The 27,275-nt window shown below is 48.6% G+C and overlaps 1 protein-coding gene across 1 annotated transcript in view; it reads left to right on the top strand.

The window, feature by feature from the left end:
* The window catches only part of Arhgef26 (Rho guanine nucleotide exchange factor 26), a 93,696-nt gene that overhangs the window by 51,795 nt on the left and 14,626 nt on the right, over window positions 1–27,275 (top strand). The window contains exons 6-10 of the mRNA XM_026392937.2: window positions 5,549–5,701; window positions 8,461–8,590; window positions 11,004–11,078; window positions 13,491–13,580; window positions 15,874–16,028. Of these exons, the coding sequence (XP_026248722.2) occupies window positions 5,549–5,701; window positions 8,461–8,590; window positions 11,004–11,078; window positions 13,491–13,580; window positions 15,874–16,028 (603 nt within the window). The remainder of the gene's footprint in view (window positions 1–5,548; window positions 5,702–8,460; window positions 8,591–11,003; window positions 11,079–13,490; window positions 13,581–15,873; window positions 16,029–27,275) is intronic.

Genomic DNA, 27,275 nt, shown 5'->3' with positions numbered 1-27,275 from the left:
TGATCCCATGCAGGAAATAAACTGATTGCTGATGAGAATCAACATGACCACCAGAGAACCCCCAGTGAACAAGCCCCAAGTCTCACTTATGCACAGTGGAACCTAAGTTCGTTTGGTAGAGCACAGAGTGTTCTGCTGCTGTTCGGTTGGGATTGCCAGCAGTGCTTTCCTGACCACTTCTGTCTATACTGTGTAAGGCAGCCTGGACCCATGACACCCGTCTGGGAGTTTACGTGTGTTCAGCCTGCTTGTCTGGCAGGGTCCTGTGACCATCTAGGCTCACAGATGGCACCTTCAGTGAGAACCAAGTTTTGGGGTGCTGTGAGTTCGCTATGGGTGATCTTAGGCTCCTTTCAGTGACCCTGGGTGTGCTGGGCAAGCTCATGTCTTCACTGGTGGCCCTCGCCGTGACCGGGTAGGGGTATGAGCCCAACCTATGGTTATTAAGTAACTGATGACTGACTTGGTGAACCACTGAGGAAAGCCCTGTGGGGGCGGGCCCGTCTGCGAGTATTGCATGCTTGGCAAAATCATAGTGAAACAGAGATTTCTGAGCAGGTTTCATTTTTATATTTTTTTATGTTTCAAACAGAAAATTTGATTTATTCACTTGTGCTTTTTCTTATGAAATATTCGACTGTGTCCTACATTCCAGGTGCTGTGGTCGGGTCCTGGGTGTGCAGAGGTGAGCAGACACAGGGCTCCCATCCTCCAGAGCTTGTTGAGACACACAAATAAACAAAATCCATCAAGATTTAATGGTGCTTCTATAGGGACCCTGAAGAAGTTGAGGGAGGGGTGTCTGAAGTCATGGAACCTGAGCCCAGCTCAACCCAGAAAGGTTATCGAGGGCTTCTAGGGGGAAAGGAGGTGAACCCTAGGACTAGGAGGAGGAGCAGGCCTTCCTTAGGAAGGGGGGTGGCAGGGGTAGGAAGACCAGGATGAATGGCTCCCAAGGGTTCCATGGGCATGGTGTGCCAACCTTCCATCGCGAGCCGACCTTCCATCGCGTCATGTCAGCCAGGACCAGTGCACCTTGCCGGCCACGGCTCTTCTGGTCCCTTGCTGGGAGGCTGCGCCCTATGTGGTTGTAGACTCTTCTGCCATGGCCTGACCCTCCTGTGCGGGTCCCCAGGCTGATTCACATGACCTCCTTGCTGAGATGACGGCACAGGTGGCCTTTTTTGGGGCTGCAGCTGTTATCCTCCTCTCTGTAGTCTAGGTGGAGGTTTGGCCTGGTGACAGGTGGGCAGGGTCGGCTCCCCAGTGAGAGCCAGGGCAGTAGGGGCAGCTGGGGCAGCAGAGTGCAGGCTCTGGGCTGGGAAACTGTGACTCTGGGTTCGTGGGGAGGTTTGGTTATGAGAGTTTGGACTAGTGCTCTCTTTGTTGTGGCTTTCTTGTCTGTAAAGTGGGTACAGTGGCCATCCCTTGAAGCAGGCTGGAGGATGGGGTAGGAGGAGACTGGGAAGCATGTGGTGCAGGGCAGGGGCCGGTGGTGGTCAGGCTGGTCCAGTGTGAGCTTCCTGATACCCCCCCCCCCCCTCGTCCTTGCTGGACAGGGGAGGAGATCCTGTCTTGTTTTTGTCTGCATTGTGTTTTCAGCTGCTTTCTAAACAGGTGAGCTTACTCTCCACCTTCTTAAGAACTGAGCTGTCGAGATGGCTCAGGCGGGTTCTAGTAGCAGGTGGTTGAGGGGAAGTTCTGGGTCCTGGTCCGGGGGCCGTGATTGCACCTGCTGCCCAGTGTGAAAGCCAGCTACCAGGCACTGGTCCTGAGTGCCGCCATCTTCTGCCTTGCTGTCCCACTCTCTGTTTCCCTCAAAAGTGCAGCTCCACATTTAAGGAGCCCCTGGATGACCAACTGCGGAGAGCCTGTGCTCAGGCAGTGGGAAGGGACTTGCCTCCATTGCCTTCTCCAAGGGGCCTGGAGCTGAGTCCTCCTGAAGCCCTGCCTCCCAGTGGTGCTGCCCTGGAGAGCCCTGGCCTAGGCAGGCTGCAGTCCTGGCAGGCATCCTCCTGTTGTGGGAGTGGGCATAGGAGCTGAAGAGGTGAGCTTGCAGGATGACAGGTGACAGGGACGCCGTGTTTCGAAGCAGCTTTCACTGGTCCTCAGTAGGCCTTCAAGGTCCAGACGTTAGCAATGAGGTTAGAACTTAGAAAAAAGAGGGAGAGGTGGTGTGGCCCTGGTGGTCTGAACCCCTTGGTAGTGCTATAGAGGGGACAGAACACAGCACTGTTCCCCAAGAAAACGCACAGAGCCGAAACATCTACTTGCCTTAAAAGTCGCCCCCAAATAATCCCTGTGGCCTCCTAGACTCTTCTGGGGGTCCGCTCAGGAACAACGCTTTGCTTCAGATTTGATTCGATGCCCCAGCTAGCTGGGCCCCTGAGATAATAACACCTCACGCTTCAGAAGTGCCTTCAGCTTCCTTAGTGAAGTATACAAATTTGCCAAAATAACTAGGAGGTCATTTAACATAGACAGCCTTAAATTTTGTCTTAATTTTGCTAATGTCAACATAAAGGCTAGGTGGCTTGGCTCAGGCCATGCTGAGGTCGCAGCACAGACGGATGCTTGGTTGGTGCCTTGTTTTTAGTCTAGGACTTTGGCAAACCCTGTACAGTGATAAATGAAATTTTCCTTTTGGTTGGAAAAAGCCGCGTTACTGTTGTTCTTGGTCGCGTAGCTGCGTTCCTTCACACTGTCAGCAGCCAGCTACAGGAGAGCCTCTGCAGAGGATACTCGCCTCCAAGACATTTACGTCCCAGAATTACATAATGACGACCTTATGTTTTCTTCTGTTTTCGGTTTTCTTTGAACATTCTCTTAGAATTTGCATTTAAGAAACCAGTTGAAATTAAAAGAAGTTTCAAGTATTTTGCATTTTTATAAAAATCAGCTAAGACGAGCTAGTCCTGGTTACATAGTCCCTAGCATCTCAGGGCCTCTGGCTTCTGACAGATGTGTGTTTTCAGCTGTCCATTAACATCTCCCAGGCAAACTGCTTCCTTCCTGCAGCTTCCTCCTCCTCAGTCCCTGCCTTAGGAGGGGCTCAGTGGCCCCCTGTGGCCTGGAGGGGTAGGCTTGAGAAGCCGAGGACCTCCCTGGACTTCCCACGGAGTGCCTCACAGTTTGTTATGTCACCTCCAAACTCTCGCTCAGCCTTCATCCTTTCTCCTTGATCCCCCACTGCAGGTTTCCTTGTCACCATCCCAGATCAGCCATCCATCTCATCTACCCAACCCTCCCTGTCCCAGCTCTCTCCTCTGGTGGGGACTTCGTGCCTCCAGAGTTTCTCCTTGTCAGCAAAACCTCTAAAGCCCAGCCATCGCAGCTCTGCAGGCTTCTTTTGTGCCCGTCCCTCTTGCAGTCTACACCTCAGCCAATTCTTCAAGGAGATCCGTCCTGTGCCATGTGCTCTCTGTCTGCCCTACTCTGCTCCCGTTGCTCCATCCTGGCTCCTGGGCCTGAGACCTTACCACACCGTGTTCTGTGCTCTCTGCTCGGAGCTCTGGAGCCTTCTCATATTGCCTCTGGAGCTGCTTCTACTTCCTGAGCTTCAGACACCTCAGCCCACCCTCCAACAGCTCTATGGATGCCCGGGTGTCCAGCCGTCCCTTCCTGTTCTGGTGCTGGGTGCCAGACTTCGTCCACAGACTGCCATCCCTTCAGACGTCAGTTGCAGGCACTGGGTTCCCAGGTTGCCCATGCGTCTGTCCCGCCTCACTTCAAAGTCAGGATTCCCCATCTGTCTCCCTTCCTGGATTTGCTGGAAGCACTCCCAGGAGGCAGGAGGGCATTTTGCTTGCCTTTGCTGTCAGATCATAAAGGCTGTACCTCGGGGACAGCCAGCCAGGAGAGCCATCACACAGGCAAGGTGACTACAGGCAACCTGTGGACCTCTCCCATTTTGGGGGGTGAGAGGACGGGCTGGGATCTTCAACCCCATAGTGAGGGCCTTGCCTTCCTAGTTACCTACCTCACCTGAAGCTGCTAGGGGTCCCCCGACATCTCCTTATCATACAAGATTCCTTATTGTCCTGGACATTTCAAGGATTTGGGGAACCATGTTCCAGAATCCAAGGAAGAAGAACAAAATTTGCTGAAATTGCTGTGCTGCATCTCAGTGACATCCTGAGCTATAAATGGCTCTAGTCCTCTGCAGCGCCTGGCTGTGTGTCCCAGGGAAAGTGTCATTTCTCACCTGCCTTCCACCTAGTGAACTCACTTCCTCGGGTCGGATCAGCTCCCCTTCCTGGCCTTTTGGGCTCGCCGTCGTGTCCTGGTGCGAGGACCCTTACCCACACACTCGGTGCAGGGGCGGCTCCATCTTTAGCTTCTGCCTCAGAGATTTGGAAACAGACTTGAACAGGTAGCTCCAGGAGAAAGTTCACGGTGGCTTCATGCGCAGCAGTCCAGCGGTGACACCCCCTGTGCCGCTCCACAGGTGAATGCACAGTGGCTGCCTATGTGATCTGTATCCTGTGCGTGAGGACACACGTACTAAACCTGGGGGCCTAAATTGCCATCTTTACACCAAATGTCATAACCCTACATTTCGGCCTAAATACAATGTGAAGACATCTAAATATCATGTGTATTTATTTTATTTCTAGGTATACATGACAGTAGGGTATATTTTGACATATTTTACACACATAGAGTAAGTATGACTTGTTCAATTAGGATCCCGTTGTTGTGGTTGTGTTTGACGTGGTGTTACATTGGTCACGCATTCATATGTAAAGGTAGGAAAGGTATATCCAGTTCATTCTACCATCTTTTCTATTCCCATTCCCCTCCCCCCTTCATTTTCCTTTGTCTAATCCAGTGAACTTCTAATCTTCCCCTCCCTTATTGTGGGTTAGCATCCACATATTTTTATTTTTTAATTTATCCCAATTAGTTATACATGACAGCAGAATGCATTTCGATTCATTGTACACAAATGGAGCACGACTTTTCATTCTCTGGTTCTACACAATGTCGAGTCGCATTGTTGTGCAGCCATACATGTACCTAGGGTAAAGATGTCCATCTCATTCCACCATCTTTCCTATTCCCCACCCCCCCGTCAACCCCTCGCCACTATGGATCAGCAAAACACATATTTTTTAAAAGATGATCTTATTTACTTTGAGAAAAAGGACACATGAATTAGGCATATTTCAGACTGTTTTTTAGGCATTTAATTTGGTGTTTTGCTCACGTGCTTTTCAGTATAATAAAATACAGAAGCATGAACTCCCTCCTCTCCTACTTGGTGGATTCTTGAAAAATAGTGAAATCTACAATTCTGAATCGTACCTGAAGATGCAGAAATGCCAGGGATTATCGATGTTTTAAAGCCAGATACTTGAAGCAATAAAGCTGTTCATAAGACATATTTAAATTGAAACAAAATACTTGCTTTTGAGTTTTTTTTTCTTTTCCTTTTAGCACCTTCTGAGTTTGATTCTGTGTACTGCAGGTGTTTTTAAATCCTATATGATAGCATTACATGAGGCGATCTGGAAGAAATATAAACACTTTTCATTGTTTTTTTCAGATTCTTTACAGAGTTGGAAGCAAGACATCAGAATAACATCTTCATCGATGACATCAGTGACATTGTGGAGAAGCACACGGCGTCCACCTTTGACCCCTATGTGAAGTACTGCACCAATGAGGTCTACCAGCAGCGGACGCTGCAGAAGCTGCTGTAAGCCACGGTTTCAGTCGTCCAGTAGCCTGAGCTCATGGATCAAAATGAATTGATCCCTAAATGATATTTAGAAATGCCTCCTGGTGAGCCGTTTTCCAGGGAGAAATATTTAAGAGGATTACTTTTGGATGTTCATAGATGAAGTCGAGTCTGTGGGGTGCTTTTCTCTGAAGTACTTTATGGTTTGCTGCTGTCCTTGGGTTTGATTTCCTTTTGTTTTCCCTAGTTGTTAAAACGTACGGAGGTGATCTGCACTCACCCGCCCAGTTTTCTAAGCCAGTAACTGGCAATATATTGTTTGCCTGGGGCCCAGAGAGTGGGTAGGATGGAAACGGGGCTCTGGGCTTCTCTGTCTATGGGCACTCTCTCTGTTGACCACTGGAGTAAGTGTTTCATAGGAGCTCCAGAGTGTCTTCCACCTTTGTACCTGTGCTGAGGAGAGGAGGGAGGAAAAACTGTTTTTGATGATTTAATTATGCTGCAACAGGAGTCCAACTTTAACTTTCCCGCCACACGTTTTCTTTCTGACCTTCTGAGCTGCCTGAGCTTTGGTGTGGGACAAGCCACCCTGGAGCTTCAGCAGCATTGTGGGTTCCTCTTGATCATGAGCAGCTTTTGGCATTAGAAGGCAGATGCATTTTGCTGTCACCCAGCTTGGGGCCTCTGAGGGTTGCATCTTGCTTGCTGCAGTGGTGGTGACATTCAGGGAGCTCTATCCATCTCTGTGGGGTGGGTGCTGAGGTCTCTCTGGAGGGTGGGGCTGGTGATGGCCCTGGTGGCTGTATGGAGCAGTAGCCAGAGCCCCACATTGGCTACCAGGACTGATCATGCCCTCTCTCCTCATCTTGCTGAGAGGCTCGCGGGGACAGGGTCTGCAATGCTGCCAGCTGCTGATGAGGTCTCAAGTGTAAAGAAGGGTTTGCATGATGGACATTTGGGGCTGTAAGTCCTTTTCCCCGGGCTATCCTGTGCACTGTAGGATGTGTAACAGCATCCCTGCCCTCTGTCCAGCAGATTCCAAAAATGTCTCCAGAAGTGATGGAAGTTGCCCTAGGGGGCAAAGTCACATCCTTTACTTCCCCTTAATCCCTGCTCCTCTGGTTGCCGTGGAACTGCTGGAGAATGCAAGTTCATGTTGGAAAGCAAAGCCCTGAACCAGAGCTAACTTCAGTTTGCATTTGGTTTTGCAGGATTTAAAAAAATGTGAATAGTTCCTGCTACAAGTTAGTTGACTCCAAAATAAAGATCCTGTCTAAGTCTCCTGACTGCTCCCCTCATGGGGACATTCTCTTGGAGGTCATTGTTAGCTGTGTTTTCAGGGCTTTGTGTAGTTGATGTGCATCGAGGTTATAAGCAGTGACTCTTAGGGACACTAGAAACGCTGGGAATCTTTGAAACCAAGTAGACAGTGCCGAGTCCATCTCAGACCATTCAGTCTGAACCCTTGGAGCAGGACGAGGGACTGAGTCCTGAGTGATCCCAGTGTGCCACCAATATGAAGTTTGCTTTTAGCATCCTGAATTTTCTCAAAGCTATCAGGGAAAGAAAATGTAAAACTTCTCAATTTGAGAAAATGAAAATAAAACATTTCTGTTATTCGTCATTCTATGTTTTTACTTTTTGTAGCCTTGATCCAAAGCAGCTAATTTTCAAACTTCTTTTTTTTTTTTTTTTTTTTAATTTTTGGTACTGAGGATTAAACCCAGGGGCTCTAAACCACTGAGCCACATCCCCAGCCCTTTTTATTTTTCCAATTTGAGACAGGGCCTGGCTAAGTTGCTGAGGCTGGCTTTGAACTTGGGATCTTTCTGCCTCAGTCCCCTGAGCCGCTGGGATTACAGGTCCTGTGTCACTGCTCCTGGCAGTGTTTTTGTTTATTTACTTTTAGTTATTGCCCCATCCTGCTTCCTGGTTCTTTTTCTTGCTTTTTTCAAGGCCTGGGAGTCCAGTTGTGCTCCCTGGCACCCCCTGCCCCTCCCCTGGGAAAAGCAGGTGCACTGGAGGCTGCAGACCTCCACGGGGGTCTCGAGGGGAAGAGGAGGTGGCACAGGCACATGGGCTGGTCAGCAGACCTGGGAGGTCTCACTTTGGATCTTTCCAGGCCTTACGTCACCTAGGGTGGAATCAGATACCTCTAACCCCCATTCTTTTCCTGGGCTCCTGTCTGGCCTGTAAAAGTCAAGTGCATGGGTCTGCTCGGTGGTGTCCTTGGGAGCAGCTATAAAAACACCGTGGCCATCTTGTTCTTCATCAGCAGAGGAGGAGAGGTGTGCTGGCTTTCGGTATTAGAAAGAGGACCTTAACAAAGGGCCAGAAGCCTCTTGGTGCCAATTCTAGCCCCAACAATATGTCTTTCCTAGGTGGTGGTCCAGGGCCAGGGCAGGGGCTGCAGCATGTTTCAGTGATGGTGGAGTGGCTCCAGGGGTCCAGAGGGGCAGCTAGTCTGAATACTAATTTATACCTGACACGTTCATCGTCACACCACCCAGTCCTGTTCCTCTGTTTATGTCCCAGTTCTAGTAACAGTATTAATAGTTTTGCTAAAATTGTCACATGACACCACATCTGATCTTCAGCCTTGAAACAAGAGAAGTGGAAGGGCCATTTCTGTTTCCTGGGTTGATGTTGTTTTCATGTGTTTCAAAATCGTTGAGAAGGGGTGAGCACCCTCGGTGTTCCCTGGTGTAGTTTCTCTTGCTGCTTAGCTGGATAAGGAAATATTTTGAAGTTTCTCTTTTTGCTTTGTTTCCCCTCAGAGCCACCAACCCCGCCTTCAAGGAAGTGCTGTCACGGATCGAGTCCCATGAAGACTGTAGGAACCTGCCCATGATCTCTTTTCTCATCCTCCCCATGCAGAGGGTGACCCGCCTTCCTCTGCTGATGGATGTAAGACCCCATCTGTGGCCTGTCCCCTGGGGAGCCGGGCTACTGTAAACCCGATGAAGCAAATTAGCCTTATTCCACTTAAACTGAGGCATATTCCTTCTGTAAAACCCTAATCCCATGAGAAAGTGCTCTTTGTTGGAAAAATCTTCCTGTGTTGGATATCTCTGGAATTTATCTTCAGTTTATGCCTGTGCCACCCCTCTGGTGGAGCTTGATCACGTTTCCCACCCACCCGACATTGTTGAATTGAGAAGCGTATTGCTTTCTCAAGGACAGAGCCCTGGTTTCTGTTCTGGCTGAGCTGAAGGTAGGACCCTGGGCAACTCACCACTCTGTGTGAGCCTCAGTTTGCTCAGCCTGGTCATTAAGACCCCTCCCATTTGGGTGTTCCAGGATGTTCTAGGGCTTCTCTTTCCCATGGGAGGCATTACAGGGCACAAACCTGGGCTTGCTAGGCAGGGCATACTGGTTTTGGAAGCTTAGCATCCTGAGTATGTTAGAGTCCCTCTGGGAGCAGAGCTGGGCATGCTGGCCATGCTGGGCAGTGAGCAGAGGCTGCCTGGCACACCCTGCAGCTGGAGAGCAGCTGGCCCAGGGCAGAGGCCTGCATGCCAGGTGTGCCAAACTGCAGCAGCTAGCAGGGGCAGGGTGGGCAGTGGAGGACAGCCAGTTCCACACAGGTCTCACCCTGCCAGTGGGCCAGGTAGCGTCTTATTCTAAGGGATTACCCAGGGATTGTTATGTAGCAGTGATTGAACTGCAAAACTTGAAGTTGTGAAAACCATGTTGCTTGTTCTCAGATGGGTATCCGTCATGTTTAAGGACAGAATATAACTGGGTTATCAAAACGAAACCTTGAGACTATTGCTTGAACAGATGGGACTCCAGAATCAAAGGAACCATTTTTGTCCAGTGCTGGCTGTTTAAGGTCTGAGCTTTTAGGGTCACAGACCCCTTTGGGATTCTGAGTAAATCTATAGTTTTCATTCCTAGAAAATTCATATCTGTACAGATTTTTATATAAACTTGTATGCCTGGGCTCCATCATGGGGTGCCTGCCCGCAAGGACACAACCAGGATGTTTCATGTTGCTTTTGTAGCTATTAATGGGTCATAAAATTAATTTTCGAATCACAGTTTTTGAAAAATGAAGTAGAGTGGAATATGAGGAGCATGATGTGCATATGGCTCATGATGTGGTTAAGTGTTATTTCATTGAACAGTCTTGTTTATTTATGTGCACATGTGTGCTGGTTGCAATATAAATTTATTTCTTACGGTGGGTGGGTCATGGTAAAATAATAGGAGAACTCTCACGTAAACCCACTGTGGTATGTTCTGTGCTTCTCATGTGGAACAGTCTGAAGCCTACTTTTTGGTACTCACATTTCAGGTCCCAATAGCTTGTGGGTTACCACACTTTCCACCCCTGCCTGATGCTGCAGACCTCTTCTTTCTGCCATGTGCGGGAATCAGGCCATTTGGGCAGAATCTAGACGTACTTAAAATATCATCTTTTTAATTTTTAAAATTTTTCATTTGGAAGTTTAATTAAATTTGTTAACCAAAAGGAACATTTTCAACAATTAACATGGTTCTCTGGGCTTTGTGTATCATTTCAAAAGTTATAAGTACAGAGTGAATATCTCCTATTCAGAATTCTTGGGATGAGATGTTTCAGATACTGGATTTTTTTTTTTTTTTTTTATTTTGGAACAGTTGCATATGTGCCCTGAGGTTATCTTGGGGAAGGGCCCACGGATAAACGGGACATCTATTTATGCTTTATGCACACCTTCTGCACAAAGACTGAAGATAATTTTATTCAATATTTTTTAAAATTTCATGCATGGAACAAAGTTTCATGGTGTGGAATTTTCCGTTCTGGCGTCCTGCTGATACTCAAACTTTTGTGGATGTTGGAGCATTCAGGATTTCAGATTTTCAGATTAGGCACGGTCAATTTGTAATTCAGTTTACCTTGCGTTGACCGTCTTCAAGCTCAGTTTTACCTTAGAACTAACTTGTGCTGTATGCCAGGTGCTTAAATGGGAACTTTACGTGAATTGTTGTTTAACCCTTGCAGCAACCTATTATGTAATACTGACATTATTCCAGTTTGACAGATGAAGAAACTGAGGCCAGTACTGACCGGTGACTTGCCCAAGGTCGTGTAACTAGCACAGGGCCAACCTGGGGTTTGGAACCAGGCTGGAGTCTGTCCTCTTACGTGGCCATTCCCTGGACCGTGGGTGTAAAGATCGTTTCCCAGCTTTTTCACTTGGGTTTTAATGTCGTCCTTGTGCATCATGTTGGTGCAGCATGCCGGGTTCTGTGAGTGAGAGGATGTGCCTGAGCATGGTATATTTTCCTGGGTGAGTCGGTCCACCATGTTGTTTCTTCTTTATTGCAGACCATCTGCCAGAAAACCCTGAGGGAGTCTCCCAAGTACGAGGCCTGCAAGAGGGCCCTGAAGGAAGTGAGCAAGGTGAGCGCTGGCCCCGGTGGCCCTTGCACCCCAGTGGTCCCCCGTGGCCCCACCGCGGTCCCAGAAGGAGCCTCGTGTTTCTGTGGGTCAGCCGTGCTCGCCCCATTGCCCTGCGTTCTCCACTTAAGCTGGAAAACTGGAATGTTTGCTGTGCGCAGGTGAAATTGGCTCTCCCTGCTCCAGACGGTCCTGGGTCACGGCTGAGCCGTCTCGTCTGCTCCTGGTGGTGAATAGCTGCTGATCCGACCTCTCCTTCAACAAATATTTATTGAGTATCAACTACTGGGCTGGGCATGATGCCAGCCGCCAAAAATATGGCGATGAATAGGACCAATGTGGTGGCGTCACTCGTGATGTGTGCAGTGTAAAGAGGAGGTCGGGCAGTAAACAGAGACGGTGGCGAGTGACAGAGAGATGCTAGCTGAGGGTGAGCATGAGGACAGCCTCCAACCAGGGCTCAGAGAGTGGAGGGACCCAAGGCCAGCGAGTGATGGGGAGCCTGAGGAATCCAGGTCAGGAGAGGGCGGTGGGCAGGGGGCGGGCGTGGGAGTCAGTGACTTTGTCCTGAGCTGGTGTAGGAAGTCACAGGGTATTGTGTGAAGGTGACAGTGGGGACAGGAGCAGGGAGAACCCAGGTGTGGAGTTCAGGTATCCTTGATTCGGCAGGAGGCAAGTGCTGGGGAGGAGAGGAGCAGACCTGCAGGTGGGCTAGAGGTGGGTGTGGTGGGCACGGGTAGGGTCAGAGGTCAAGGCAGATGATCTCTGGCTGGGCAGCTCACTCCCCCTCCCGCAGGACAGAGGCAGGTGCTGTGAATCCCACTTTGCCCGTGGCACCTGTAACTGAAGGAGTGCTGCTCTGCTGCACACCATCAGTGACTTCATTGCTCAGGATGCCTGGGGAGCTTCTCCCTTTCTAACCTGTCCTCGGGGCTACCTGGGTTCCTCAGAATCCCCCTCATGGGACAACGCCGTCTTTTGCTAATGGGTTTGCTGTTGGGAAGTTTGAGGAATAAGATGGTGATCCACACTGAATAATGTCATTTTCTTACATTTAAAAAGTGAGGCTGGGCCTGGTGGTGCACACCTGTAATCCCAGTGGCTCAGGCTGAGGCAGGAGGATCACAAGTTCAAGGCCAGCCTCAGCAGTTTAGCAAGGCAGTAAGCAATTTAGTGAGACCCTGTCTTAAAAGGACTGGGGATGTAGCTCAGTGGTAGAGCACCCTTTCCGACCTCAGTGTGATTGGTGTGTGTGAATATGAGAGGGTGTGTCCTCTGGTTGTATTATATCCCTAGCACCTGAAACAGGAGGTGCTAAGTTAACTGCTCTTTTTCAATGAATGATGTATTTATTGATAAGGAGATCTATTTCTGTGTTTGTGGGGCTCCTATTGCAGAAGGCCCCTCCTTGGGTTCTATTCATTTAGTTCTGTATTATAATCAGCATTTTATTTTATTGTAATGTGCACATGTTATTTTATCTAACAAATCAGTAGCATTAAAATAAAATTTCCAACCTTTATTATTAACAGTCATATTCATCTTCATGGCCAGTGACCCTTTTGTGGACATTTTTTTTTCCAGATTTTCCAGTTAATAAAAAATTAGAAATTAAGTTTGTTTTGATATTGACCAGAGGGTCAGGTACACATTAGGTACTTGGCAGAAGCCTGTGGTGGAGGAGTCAGGGCTGCAGTTTAACTGACTCCCTTAGCATGGCCATCCTTGGGGTCCATTGGCCATCAGGCCCCCCAAGACCTCCTCTTTCTGCACCCCATTTTTGATCCCATGCTGAACACAGCCTAGATTCTGCCTCTGAAGTGTGGTGGTCTGATTCCCGCTGCTCTGGTCTGGAAGTGGGCAGGGGTGCAGCTGAGGAGGTTGAGTGGGGTTCCCAGCATAGAGGTGGGAGCAGGGGACAGGAGAGGGCGGTATGGGTGGAGAGCATGGTGTCGGGGAACACCTGAGTGTCAGGGTGTGGCAGACAGAGCCTGTGTACGCTTGAAATTTCTCAGGACTTTTTTTTTTTTTTTTTTTTTTTTTTTGGTGGTGGTACTTGGAATTGAACCCAGGAACACTCTACCACAGAACTACACTCCCAGCCTTTTTAATTTTTTTGTTTTTAGAGAAGTTCTTGCCAAGTAGACCTGGCTGGACTTGAACTGGCCATCCTCCTGCCTCAGCCTCCTGAGTAGGTAGGATTACAGGGTACCACTGCGCTTGCTGAGGACCTTCTTTTCCTCCCGTCTGGCCACACTGCTTCTAACTTAGCAGAGCATCTTAACTGTGCAAAACTGAGAGTTCTTTACCCATGGGGGTGAGTCCTGGGCCTTCCTAGGTGCTGTCAGTCCTGCGGGACCTGCAATAGAAGTGAGGCTTCTGCCTGGCTCTCCTAACCTCCTGCTTCTGTTCCAGCTGGTTCGACTATGCAATGAAGGAGCCCGGAAGATGGAGAGGACCGAGATGATGTACACCATTAACTCCCAGCTGGAATTTAAAATTAAGGTATCCTTGTGCCTATGTTAATGACTCCTTTTGCTTAAATCTTATCAAAATAGGGACAGTTGAGGGCAGCCAAGTGAATAGGAATTTGCTTTTCAAAGAAGGGCCCTCAATTGGTAAGAGAGCCTCAGCTGAGGCAGTTCTGGCCCTGCCTCTCCAGACAGAAGCACCTTGCAGGCCAGGAGCTCTGTTATCTAAGGTGCACCTCCAACCCCTTGCTCCTATCCTAGGACACCAAACTTGAGGGAAGGAGATAGTTAAAACGGTAGAATTTTAGAGTTGAAAAAACACATTTGTTTAATATTTTCAAAATGTCCTGCACACAGTGGTACCCCATGAGCTGGGCCAGGGTGTTCTAAATCAAATGAAGGCTTTTTTTCTTTTCTTTCTTTTTTTTTTTTTTTTTAACCTTTGTAATAAACATTGTTAATGGAAACTTTTTATTTTTAAGTTCATTGTTTTCCACAACTTTTTCTGGACGTGTGCTGCTGTCACGGCCTGTCTGATGCTGCTTTTGAATGGATGGCAGGGTGAACAAAGAGGAAAGTGACAGTTAATGGCAAATCTAGGTCAGGGCCATTCTTTGTTGGCTCCTAGTCGGGTTCTGAATGGGAGAGAGGGCTCTTGATTGTGGTTCTGATTAAGCAACTTACAATGACTGCCCAGATGTTTTCCTAGAAAAAGTGTTTCTAACTCATGCAGTGGAATTAGAGGGATCAGAATTTCATGGTGTTCTGCAGAAAGAAGGTTCTCTGCCACATCCCAGAGTGTTAGGACCACTCTTTTTTACAGTCACACCTTTTAAATTTTATCAATGAGAAAAATGAAGCTGGAGAGTAAGTAACTGACGACAGAGTCACTAGGTGAGTGGTGGGAGACTCAGGAGCAGGGTCCAGGTGCCCTGAGTGGTAGGTTGGAGTGAACTTTTCTGTTCTAACCCCCCGACGGCAGTGATGGGGGTGCAGAAACCTGGCTCAGAAAGGGAGATGAAGGGTTAGCTCAGACCACTTGGAAACCCTAGGGAGTACTGATTAGAAATACAACATCTGAGGACCTTGTCACACCTCAGGGATAAAAGCTATTTCTACCGTGTTTATTTTCAAGATGAGATTTGCTCAGATCCTCATAGCAGATTTCCTGAGCAGTAGGAGCTGTACAGGGCCACTCGGGAGTCACGGGAAAGTTCTCATTAAAGAAGGGACCCGGGGTGATGTGGTTCAGCAGGACAGCCTCAGCGCTGTGGGAAAGGCCCAAAAGCTCACTCCAAATCCAGACATATTAAAAGAAAAGGTGCTCATTTCATCTATCTGAAATTTCACTGTGAAGAGAAAAATAAAAAGCATAAAAAGGTAGAAAAGTAGGTGGCAAACTGGGAAGAAACAGTTATAACTCACATACAAGTGAAAGAGATAATGTCCCCGTTATGTAAGATGCAAGTGATAAGCAAAATATTAGAAAACCACAAGTTAGAACGCAAAGATGCTTTACTTCACTGAGGAGAAAAATCGCCATTTGAAATTAGGATACAGAATTCCAGCCTTTAGCTTTATACACGATCCAAAGGTTTGAGAACACATGTTATTGATGAGGTTATAGGAAAGGGGAATTTTTGCATGTTGCTGGTAGAAAAGATTGTCACCACCCCAGTTCGGAAAATACCATCAAAATTACAAGTGCAACTTACTACCACCTAACAGCTGTACTTCTGAGAAGTCATTCTGTACTTTGTGTGTATAAAATGAAATAAATAGGTATTGCAGTATTTGTAACAGTCAGAAGATTGGACATAGTCCCAATGTCTATCCAAGATAATGATTCAATAAATCATAGCATTATACAAAACATACATTCTTACAAAATAACGAAACATACATTATTACAAAATAATGAGATATATAACTCAACCAGGCTTTCAAAGAGAGAGGTGAACGGGGGCACCCACATGTGAAGCCGTGTGTACACATCACTATTACGTATTGATTAATGCCTACTGTTGGTAAGGATAGATTTCATTACCTGGTTTGTCAATCTTAAGTGACTCCTCTTTAGCTCACCCTTTCAGTTATGATCCAGTGACATTTTCTCACTGACTATGGGGTGATAGTTTCTATACCGGGGACCAAGGTGTCTCCCTCTCTCCTGGAGCATGCGTTCCGTGCTTCTCCAGTTGCACTGTGTCTGTGCTGCACCGAGATGGCGTGTGGCTGATGCTCTTGTTGTGTGAAAGCGCTTCTTGTGTTTGGCTATGGCTGATCCTGTGGCCGTGACTGGGCTTGGCCCTGTGCTGTCTCTGCAGCCCTTCCCCTTGGTGTCCTCGTCCCGGTGGCTGGTGAAGAGGGGGGAGCTGACGGCCTTCGTGGAGGACACGGTGCTCTTCTCCAGGAGGACCTCCAGGCAGCAGGTCTACTTCTTCCTCTTCAACGACGTGCTCATCATCACCAAGAAGAAGAGGTGAGCCTTGGTGAGCCGCTGCCACCAGACCCCCGGCCCAGGAGTGCTGGACCCACTGACCTGCTGGGGTGACCGCCCTTGCAAACCCGGGGAGGGGAGACTCGGCTTTTGCACATTGGGTTGTGGTTGTGTCTGCACATTGTTCTCCTTGGATGGGCACTGGTAATGGGGTGAGCCATCTAGCCGACCTCAGTGTGGCTTTCACGGGGTGCAGGCCACAATCCTGAGCTTTTACCCTGTGTGGCAGTCGGTCCTCCACAGCCCTGGGTGGGCACTCTCATGGCTCCCATTCAGTGTCTTTCAAACTCCAGTCACAGGGCTTCTGTATAAAACAGATCACATGGCTAAGGGACAGTACCAGTGCTCCTCGTGGCATACTTTGAAGTCCGCTGTTCCTGATGACTGCTGATTTCAAGGCTCGCCCATGACCTGGTTGTGCAAACCATACTCCCTTTACAAGGCACAGAGCTCATTAGTGGGTGGCCAGCTGTGGCTCGCCTCTGCTGGTGTGCTCACGTCTGGCCCCTGGGAACTGGCCAGGAGGAGTGCCCTGGAGCCTCTGCTATAGTCACATCACAGACTATCCCCCCACGACACGCACAGGCACACACTCTACACCCTCCTTGGCTCTGGGAACATTTTTTATAAATGTGCCCAGTGAAGTATTTTCCTGCTGATTCTGCACTAGTATTTTATCTTCCCTAGAATCTGAACTTGGATTTTACAAAAATGTGACTCGGTGGTGTATTTCCATGTATGGAGGAAATAAGGATGTTCTGAACTGGTGGCATGTGACAGGCTAGGCTGGTTCACAGGGTAAAACTAGGCAGCGTGGAGAGTGACATAAACAGCCATATGAGAATAGGAAATAAATGTCCAGATTTATCATGAAATATCAATATCAGTGCTGCTTCTGAGGTGCTCACTTTGTAGCTTGAGAATTTGAACTAAATTGAAACACAGATTGAGCTTTACCTCTATTTTTTTTTTTTTTTTTTTTTTTGAGACAGGGTCTCGCTGAGTTGCTTAGGACCTCACTAAGTTGCTGAGGCTGGCTTTGAACTTGTTATCCTCCTGCCTCAGCCTCTTGAACCTCTGGGATTACAGGCATGAGCCACCATGCCCTGCAAGCTTTTCTTCTTTATCAGATCATATTATGAGTTACTCAGCTATTTGGCTGTATAGGCAAAGGGAAACTTTAATATTGTTTACTTTGAAAAGCCATTCTATAACTGAGACAAATGTGTAAATATGCCAGTTTTATGAAAACAGTGTTTCCATATCTGCAAGGAGAGGTTATTTCTATGAGCTGAGGCAGTCTAAACTTATAGTAGCTAAGTAAATTCCATAAATAAAGATTGAGAGAAATGGTAATTTTTGCATTCTTGTATTTTATATGGCTCTCCCATGAGATAGCATGTTTCCTTGGCTATGCGATGTTTTGCTTTTAGGCGAGGGTGATTATACATGTCTCTTCAAATGCCAGAAGTCTTGACTTTTGAACATCTTCCATTTGTTGAAATATTTGTTCCATCTTAATGGATCAAAAGCTTTAATTAATCTCTTGACTTAAATATGGCTTAAATAAAATAGTATGAAGCCAATCTTAAATTGTAATGCCATTTTGATTTTGATGATTTCAGAAGCTCGAAGAAAATCCTGAGGGTATTTGAAACTTCACTGTGCAACTTATTTTCTAATCTGTACAGACTTCTGGACTTTAGGACTAAATTCTGCACTGCCCCTGTTGGCCTACTGTACCCTCCAACACGGGTGGGTTAGCCGTTGTGTTTAACATTGCCACCCAAACCACCCCACCCCACGTTTGCTCAGGTGTGTTTGAACTTGTATTCAGAGCAAGATATTCAGCTATATCTCAAGATATTCACTGGAGAGGGCAGCCGAGAACCTGCCTTTGCTTTTACTCTACCTGGGGTCTTCTGGCCTCCCAGTGAGCTCTTCGCGTTTCTGGGGTGCTCTCACTGAGGGAGTACCATCAGAGGCTCTGCTTGCTTATGGCCGGAGATGTGGTGAAAGGTGACAAGCAGACCATAGACTCTTGATGAACAGGCTGGTTAAAAATGTACAGTATGCACAGCCGTATTTACACAATAGCTTCCAAGAGGCAACTGCAAATGCTTTGCATGCCAGAGATGGCAGCAGCGGAGATACAGCAGCTTTGAGGAGGGCCGTACTTGAGACGTGGCCATGAGCTAGAGATAAGGAGTGGCTTCCTGTGCCAGCTGAGGAAGGGTCCACCCACCTGCTACTGAGTGCAGTCCCAGGTGCAGCCCAGGGCTTAGCTGCAGGGCCTCCAGTGGCTTCCAGCTACCAGGCATGGAAGGAAGCTTCTAGCTGCCAGGCATGGCTCTTCAGGAGGACATTTCTCCCCCTCCTCCCTTCAGACTGGCAGGTGGTTTATGCTGAGTGCATTCAGAGATTGCTGGGTGTGTGGCCCTTGGCTTTAAGGATGTGCTTTACCTTTTCTAAAGAGTGCCAGTTCGGTCTGACTGCCGTCCACGAGAAGGTGAATTCTTTGGTATTTGCAGCTGTGACTGGAAGCGGCCCGGGCACTACCAGGGCAGATAGTTCAGCTTGGTACCTCTGCCGATTGGGCCTGATGATGCTCTGTTTGAGATACCCTGTGCCCCAGGGGATGTTCAAAAGCATCCATGGTCTCTGCTCACTGTTGACTGGTAGCACCTACCCCTATTTGTGACAGCTGAGAGCATCTCCTGGAACCACTCTTAGAGCAGTGGCAAATGAAATAGCTTCTCCTTGTGGCAGTAAGGTGCACAGGCCTGGCCCTGCAGTAATAGTGAGGCTGTATCATAAAAATGCATAAGTACTAGCTTGATGTACAATCCAGCTTGTGCCCAGTGACTTATTATAACAACCTGATTATAGGCTGTAGTCACGTGTACAGCTAATGGGTTAGATACTGTTGTCCTTATCGTGTAGTTAAAAACTGAATCTGAGACCTCAAGTGGTTCGTACTCCCAACAGGTATGTTTTGCAAGGCAGCTGACTGTCTCGTTACTCTTCTCATCCAGTGCCTTACATCTGGCTTTGGTCTTGCTTTAGTCAGACTTTTCACCACTGTGACCGAGAGACCCTACCAGAAAAATTGTAGAGGAGGAAAAGTTTATCTGGGGGCTCATGGTTTCAGAGGTCTTAGGCCATAGAAGACCAGCTCCATTCCTTGGGGCTCAAGGTGAGGCAGAATGTGATAGCAGAAGAGTGTCGCAGAGGCAAGCAGCTCACAGGATGATGAGGAAGCAGAAAGACACTCTACTCTCCAGATACAAAATACACACCCCAAGCCGTGCCTCCAGTTCCCACCTCCTCCAGCCACTCCCCACCTGCCTCCAGTTCCACTTAATCAAGGGGATCGATTCACTGATTGGGTTAAAGCTCTTATAACCCAATCATTTCTCCTCTGAACCCTCTTGCACTGTCTCACCTGTGAGCTTCTGGGGACCCGTCACATCTAGACCATAACAGGTCTTCCTTCCCAGTTTTGTCTGAAGCCAAAGGCAAACTTTTGTCCTGGTACTTGTTAGAGTCCTGCAGTTGCTCTTTCAGAGACCCATAGAGTGCAGTTTAAGACAACAGTTGCTCATCTTTCCACAGTTCAGTAGGCCAGAAGTCCCAAATTAAGATGTTGGCAGTGTCCCCAGCCCCTCAGAAGGCCTAGAGAAGAATCAGGCTAAGGGCTTCTATCATCCCCTGACTTGTAGACCCTCTCTCTGCTCTCTGTCCATGTCTCCATGTGGCCTTTGTCTCTCCAGTGTCTCTGTGCCTCTAAATCTGCCTCTTCTTCTAAGGATACCAGTTATTACCAGTGGTGTAGGCCCCCTGTAACAGGATGGCCTTAACTTGATGACATCTGCAAAGACCTCATCTCCACGGAAGGTAACAGGCAAGGTAGATCTATATTTTTTTAAATTAATTAATTTATTTGGGATGAAAGAGATTAAACCCAGGGCCTTCACATGTTAGGCAAGCACTCACCACTGAGCACATACACCTCCATCTGAGGTCTGTCAGGTTGCTTTCTGTCCACATCTTCTCCATTAAACTCATTCCTTCCCTGGGGTTTATTCCTTCTGTAGTGAAAGGCATCTCTGTCCACCTTGTTGCTCCACAGTAACCCTGGAAGACAGCCCGACTCTGTCCTGTCACAGTGACCCTTGCCCAGTCACCATTCTTACAAATGGCTCATGAAATAGCTTTCCTCCATCTGTTGCCACCACCCTGGTCCCGGCCCCTTGAACTCTTCCTATGAGACACACCCAACTGGATTCATGGTGCCGCCCCCATCCATTTTACATCCCACGGCCAGGGAACCAATTTAGAAGACAAACCTAGCCTCGTGCGGCGGTGCACACCTACAGTCTCAAAGACCAGCCTGGGCAACGGAGCAAGATCCTTTCTCAAAATAAAATAAAAGGGGCTGGAGCTGTATGTGCTCAGTGGTGGAGTGCTTGGCTAACGTGTGAAGGCCCTAGGTTTAATCTCCAGCATCCCAAATAAATAATAATAATAATAATAATAAACATAGATCTACTCGTCTGTCCCTGGCAAAACTGCCTGGCAGTCTTAGCTGGCCTTTTGTAGGAAAGCCTCGGGCCACCTCTGGCTTGGGCAGTTCCTTACCGCCAGCGGCACCCAGCTGAGGCCTGCTCTGAAGGGTGCGCCTGGAGCCTGGAGCCTGGAGGCTCTGCCTGCAGGTCACTTGCTCACTGACTGCAGCAGGAGGACTGACACTGACCAAGGGAAGTGGGCTGTAGGCCTGCAGCGGCAGCTGTTTCCTTTGAAGTGAGTGTGCGCGTCACCCTGTTCATCCTGAAGGCCAAGGGCCGGTGCTCCCAGAGCTCTTCCTGCTTCCCAGGCTGCTCGAGGTGGACATCTGTGCAGAAGGGGCTCTGCGGTCACAGCTGGAGCTATTAGCATCTGTCCAACTGCCACCCTGTCCTACTCCTTGCCGTCAAGCCCTCGTGCCCAGGCCTGGGTGCGTCTTGGCTGACCCAGTATGAGTGTGGCTGCTGTCTTCCTTTCCCAGCCTGCCTGTGACAAGGAGTCTTGTGACCCAAGAGTGAATGTGAGACATGGGAAGTTCTTCTGAGGATTCTCTGGGATGTTTGTCTCTGCTGATGGAAAAGAAGAGCCACTCGAAGACAGCTCCTGGGCAGCCTCTGCTGCTCACCTGTGGTCCCTCCTGCGTCCTGACATCTGTGCCTGGGGCCAGGGTGAGTGCAGAGCAGCTGCAGAACACAAAGATGCCGGGTTCGACCCACTGAGCCTGTGCTGCTCTCCCAGTTTCTGTGCTGCAGAAGGGACCATCCCGAGTCAGCCGCCCTCGCCTGAGAAGTCTTCCCAAACCTCAGGAGCCCCAGCAGCGTCTCTCCCAGGGCAGAAAAGTATCTGTGGGGCTTCCCAGACCCGATCAACTAGACAAAGGGAGATAATTCAACATTTTTATTGCTTAAACCTTTTGTCTGAGAACACTTGCTGCCTAAAATTTAGTTGATCCAGGAATACAAACCAGAAGCCATCGAGCAGCTTCTTAAATCCGGCCTAATGCGCTCTTTACCTTGAGGCTGTGGTGTTTCTGGAAAGGTCTGCAGGTCACATTTCAGTGACGTGAGGAACCACCTGATCAACTACGCTCCAGATTTGTTCTGGCCAAAGTTAAGTAGCCAAAAATGTTCATTTATCATTTTATGAAGGTGGCACCAGAAGTGAAGACGGCTGTGCCTGCCCGGCCCACAGCTGTGGCCAGGTCAAAGGCTCCCAGCTGCAGGAAGACGGTAAGGGAAGGCACTTGCGGACACTGGGAGAAGAGCCACACATCTCCACCTCCTGGTGCTTGCCTAGCTGCGTTCCACATGTCACCCATGTTCCCTGGGAAGAGCGTCCCCAGAAGAAAGAAGCTGGACCACTTTGCCGCCCTCAGGCTCACCCAACCCCTGAGTCTGAGATAGCAGGCCGTGCACCTGTGCTCACTATGGCCCTCAAGAGCAGTGGACACCAGATCACACAGGCTCTGAAGACACCTGTGACTTTGATGTGGCCAATGTGCTGCTCAGGCCTTCGGGAGAAGAAATCATGAGCTCAGGTGGCTCCTGATGAGAAGCTGTGCTTGTTGCCACCAAACACTGAATTGTCCAAGCGGCTAGTGGACAATAAGTGCTCATTGTCTTCAGCCTAAAAAACCTTTTACTTAAATGTGAGTATATAACAAGAATAGAAGAGTAAAATACAAAAATCACATGTCTTCTAAAATTAAAAGAGAGTTGAAGGAAATTTCAGCATGGAGGTAGAATGGAGGGGGCATCTGCCCGCTGAACAACGCTTTCATTTGAATGGCTTACCTTCCAGCACCCACCCTGTGGGTCCATGTTCTGCAAGTGTTTGTTGAATGGTCCTCATGTGTGGGGCAGGACGCTTGTAGTCCCAGCGGCTCGGGAGGCTGAGGCAGGAGGATCATGAGTTCACAGCCAGCCTCAGCAACATCGAGGCTCTAAGCAACTCAGTTCCTTAAATAAAATACAAAATGGGGCTGGGGATGTGGCTCAGTGGTCCAGTGCTCCCGAGTTCAATCCCTAGTTACCCACTCTCCCCATAAAAGACCCTCCCACACTGGGTGCTTTGCTACACACTGAAGAAGCAAAGGTCAGTGAAACAGACATGGACACACAGTTGACTCCAGGTGTTGTAGAGAGGGAGGTGCATGGGTGTGCAGGACCACAGAGCAGCAGACATGATCCCCACGCAGAGAGATGGATGGAAGCTCGCAGAGGAGGTGCCAGTCAACCTAAGGCCTAAAGTATAAAGAGGACTTTGCCTCACCAAGGTGTATGGGAGGCAGGGCACTGGGCACAGAGCAGAAGAGGCCAGAATCTCGTCGCCCCACATTCCCTGTTGCAGCAGGTGGAGTCCTCTCTGACTGGTTTCTGTTCATCTTCCCAGCCCTCTGCTTCCTGATGATCTAGCCTTGATGTTCTCAGGCACTGTTTCCCATCACACCAGTTGTCAGTGACAGTGACGGTGACGGCGGCAAGAGCCCAGGATTGGAGAATGGGAGGTGTGCCCTGTCTGGTGCTCAGAGTATGTGCCCTGCGTGAGTGGCTCATCACAGTACCCAGGGCTGTTCCCATGCTACAGATGAGGGCTCTGAGCAAGTTCAGGCGGAGCATCCCTGACCCCAGAATCTGAAATCATAAATGCTCCAGGATCTAATACATTGAGTGCTGAAATGAAAAGTGGAAAATTTCACACTGGGCAACTTAATTTCATGCACAAAGATATTTGAGGTACCACGTAAAATTACCTCCAGGCTATGTGTATAAGGTGTGCATGAAATGGAAATGAATGTCAGGGTTAGACTTGGCTCCCTCCTCAAGATTCATCATTACATATATGCAGATACTCCAAAAAATAACAATATGAAGGAACCCAGCACACTTTTGATCCCAGGCATTTTGGGTCAGTGGTACTCCAGGTGTCTCAGCCTTGCAGGTGCTCATTTAACTCTCAATTTCTTTGTGTTTGTTACTTTTTGGTTTTGTGCATCTGGAGTATTTTTCCTCATTCCATATTATCATTGGGAAAAATGCCTAGAAACTTACACTTTTTTTTTTTGTTTGCTTTGAGAAGCACCATTTTCAATGCAAAGTTTTGATATTCTGTAGTTCTGCCAGTTGCAGGAAAGGGGAATTGGCACCAACTTGTACTTGCCAGATTTTGTGTACCTTTGGCTCATCTAGCGTGGGACTCTGGGGAAGTCTCCTTTTGTAACATTTCCTTCCTGCCGACCTCCAGGACAGTGGATTCCCACTTCCTGGTGCCTGTTCCATGATCACAGTGTGTGTCGATAGAACTTGAGCTCTGTGACTCGTTAACCAGTCCACAGGCTTAATTAAAGGATTTTCTGTAATAGAGTGCCACCAGGCCATCCTTGCGAGCCCAGGGACTTCAATCAGAGCTTGCATTTTCTGAGGAGCTTGAATGCAGGAGGCTTACAGCCCTGCAGGCTCCCTGCAAGGGTCATGACCTGGTCCGGTTCCGCTTTGAGGTTTTCCGTGAAAACGTTCTTTCCATCGTAGAAAACCAAAGTCCCCTGGTGTTGCCTGTCTTGCTTTGCAGAACAAACTCCTTCCTTGGGAAGTGAAGAGAATCTTGGATAAAGGGAAAGCAGCAAAACTAATTTAAAGCCCTTTTCCTCCTGGAACATTAGATTGCAGTGTTTCTGACTGTTACAGCATTTGGTTCCGACTACATGTGATGAGGTGACAGTGGAGGAGGAGTGTCAGTTCTTCCTCCTCTTCCTTTGTCTGTGTCACCGTGCTAGCACTCTGGCGTTCTGTGATATGCTGAGATGTGACTTCCTCCGAATCTGTGTGGAGAGTTGACTTTGCTATTCATTGTTGAAGCTGCCACTCTTGAGAAACATGACATGATAGACAACCTGGGGTAGACAACCTGGGCATGTGACCCTGGACTCCATCTCTCAGTGCCTCGGTGTTCTCGTCTGTATACTGGGACCATAGTGATGTCTTTATCATGGAGTCCATGAACGTTAGATCAGGTGATGCCCATAAGGCTTTTCATGCTGTGAATGGTCCCTGCTAAGTGACTCAGTAATGGATACATACTGTCAATTTGATCTTCAGTATTGTACTTCTCTCCCTAAAGATCTTGCTATGAATCAAATTGTTGCCCTGCTAGTGTATTTTATTGTCTAAAAATTGGTCTAAATCTGCCATTGGTGTACATCCAAAGGCCATGACACTCTCTAGACCCAGAACTGGGCTTATGGCTTTCAAAATCAACAGGATTTAGGAATAAACACCTTTATTTGTGTCTTCGTCTCCAATTAGCACAATTGGTGAGTGATACCTGCCGTTCTGCTTTATTCTTTATAAAATTACTTTTATAGCAGTGACTTCTCACAGTGTCCCTGACCCCTGATGTGTGACACAGTCCTGTTATGGCTGGCCCTCCATGTCCAAGCCTTCCACCAGGGCTGGATGGAAAGTACAGGGAAACCAAACCAAATGAGTGGTATCTGCACTGAGCATGCCCAGAGCTTTTTCTTGTCATTGTTCCTTAAACAGTGTGGCACAACCACTGTCCACATGGCACCTGCATTGTCTTGGATGTGGCAGGTAACCGAGCAAGGATGTGGGTGTAGGGGTGAGGGTGATGTGGAATGTGCCCCTTTACATGAGGAACGTGAGCACGCACACCTCTTGGCATCTGGGGTCCTGATCTACCCTACCAATACCTCAAGGGACAAGGGTGAGTTTTCCTGTTCTGAAGGCAGTAGTGGCAGTCAGGCTGAATCCTATGGGGGGGACTATCCACAACTGAAGTGACCTCGTTACCCACTCGGGAAGCTGCCGGTAGCCCTTCCAAGCAGGCTCCATCCTGGCCACCCCAGTGGCATCCCCAGAGTGCTCACGGCCTCTCTGAACTGCCCGTCTCTTTTTTTTTGTCCAGGATGATGGGTGTAGAGCATCCCTGGCAGCGTGGACCTGCTGGGCTGCAAAGCCAGGCCTTCCTCAAAAGTCCGGGCAGTTTAAATGGATGATACTATGTTACAAAAGTAAAAAATCATAACCAGCGTTGACTGGGTGTTTGCTGTAAGCCAAGCAGCATTGTGAGAGCTGTACGCACAGACAAGAGTGTACTAGCTCATTTAATCCCCACAACAAATCCAGCAGTGTTGGTATTTTTACCCCCACTTTAAAGATGGAGTGAAGCACAGAAAAAATCAGTAATTTGTTCAGTTCACAAATCAAATAAGGACAAAATTGGGATTCTCACCAGCCACTCTGAATCAAATCTGTGCCCTTACATGCGTGCTGAAAACTTCATTATGTAGAATTGTATACTATTCTACTAAAAACTTGTTGGTATAATTCTAAACCAGGCTTTCAAATTGAAGTCCAATCTCAGGTGGAAAAGTGTTTTAATCCCATAACTTGACATAAATTTCAGTGTAGTCCAGCATCCTCGAGCACAACAGTGTTAGACTAGGGAATTTTCATTCCTTTTAAGCCCAGGATCAAGTGTGGGGGTTTAAAGCCATGTTTTTTGAAGGGGAAGGGAAGCAAGTTGAAATCTGCAGCCGGAGAGCTCTCGTGCATGCTTGTGCCAAACGACACAAGGAAGAGCTCCCCCACGCACTCCTGGGCCACCAGTCCTGGGAGATTGGCAGGTCCTGGCGTCCCTGAGCAGAAGCAGGAGGGTGTGCAGGATAGCTCTGAAGGGTGACACACAGCTGTCCCCGAAACATCAACTGCAGGTAGTTCCAGTGTTGCAGATGCTCACTGACGTCTGAGTCCTGCAGACTCCAGAGGAGAACCGTGGAGCCCAGGGCTTGGACCTGGTGGAGCATGGGAGTGGGAGGGAAGGCAGGCAGCTGCCCACTCATGACCTTTGCTTTCCTCCAGCACCTGGGAAGGGTCTTCTTCAGGACGGAGTGTGCTCATGCTGAGCAGCCTATGGCAAGGGAGCCCCTGAGTGGGTGGAGGGCAGTGTGTCTGTCTTGGTTTGGATTCTTCTCCCCAGCGTCTTTTCCTTTCAGTTTATAAAGGGAAGATGGAGGTGTGACTCGGGTTTCCATCTATCAGACCCAGGCTGTGGAGGGGTCCAGAGCACTAAGGTGTGTGCGACCAGCTCCGGGCAGAGCAGCGGAGTTCTGGCCTTTGCAAACCGACTCTGCCCATCCTCCAGCCCACCTGCCTTCCCCCTCCAGGGATCACTTTCCACTTTATCACTCATGCCCAGTATGTGCCAAGACATTGGCCAACAAGCCTTAGGTGGGCCCTCCCCAGGGACGCACCAGTTGAAAGGCTTGTCCCACCACAGGGCAGGACAAGCCAGTCACCCAGCTGGCCTCTGACTCCCCCACACCAGGGCTTGGTCAAGGAAATGGCTGAGGAGGGGCCAGTTACCTTTAGAGGCTTCTCCAATCCTCTTAGTGTTGTTCATTGAAAAACTGTCAATTGTGGAAGAACCACCTGTGTCATAGACCAAGTCCCCAGCTATGCTTGTGTCGCAGTGGGTGAGCCCTCGATGCCCCCTCCTCAGTCCCTCTGCCGGCTCTTGCCCGTCCGCTGTTGCATTATAGTGTGTTGTAGTATGTTGTAGGGCCAGTTCACGCCCACCTCTTTCCATCCTTCTGGCCATTTCTTCACGTCAGTTTTTCCCATTATTTTAAAATCAACTCAGTTA

Source organism: Urocitellus parryii, chromosome 2 (genome assembly GCF_045843805.1).
Source record: "Urocitellus parryii isolate mUroPar1 chromosome 2, mUroPar1.hap1, whole genome shotgun sequence".
In the NCBI taxonomy this organism is placed as follows: Eukaryota; Metazoa; Chordata; class Mammalia; order Rodentia; family Sciuridae; genus Urocitellus; species Urocitellus parryii.
This window is presented reverse-complemented; position numbering and strand designations above follow the sequence as displayed.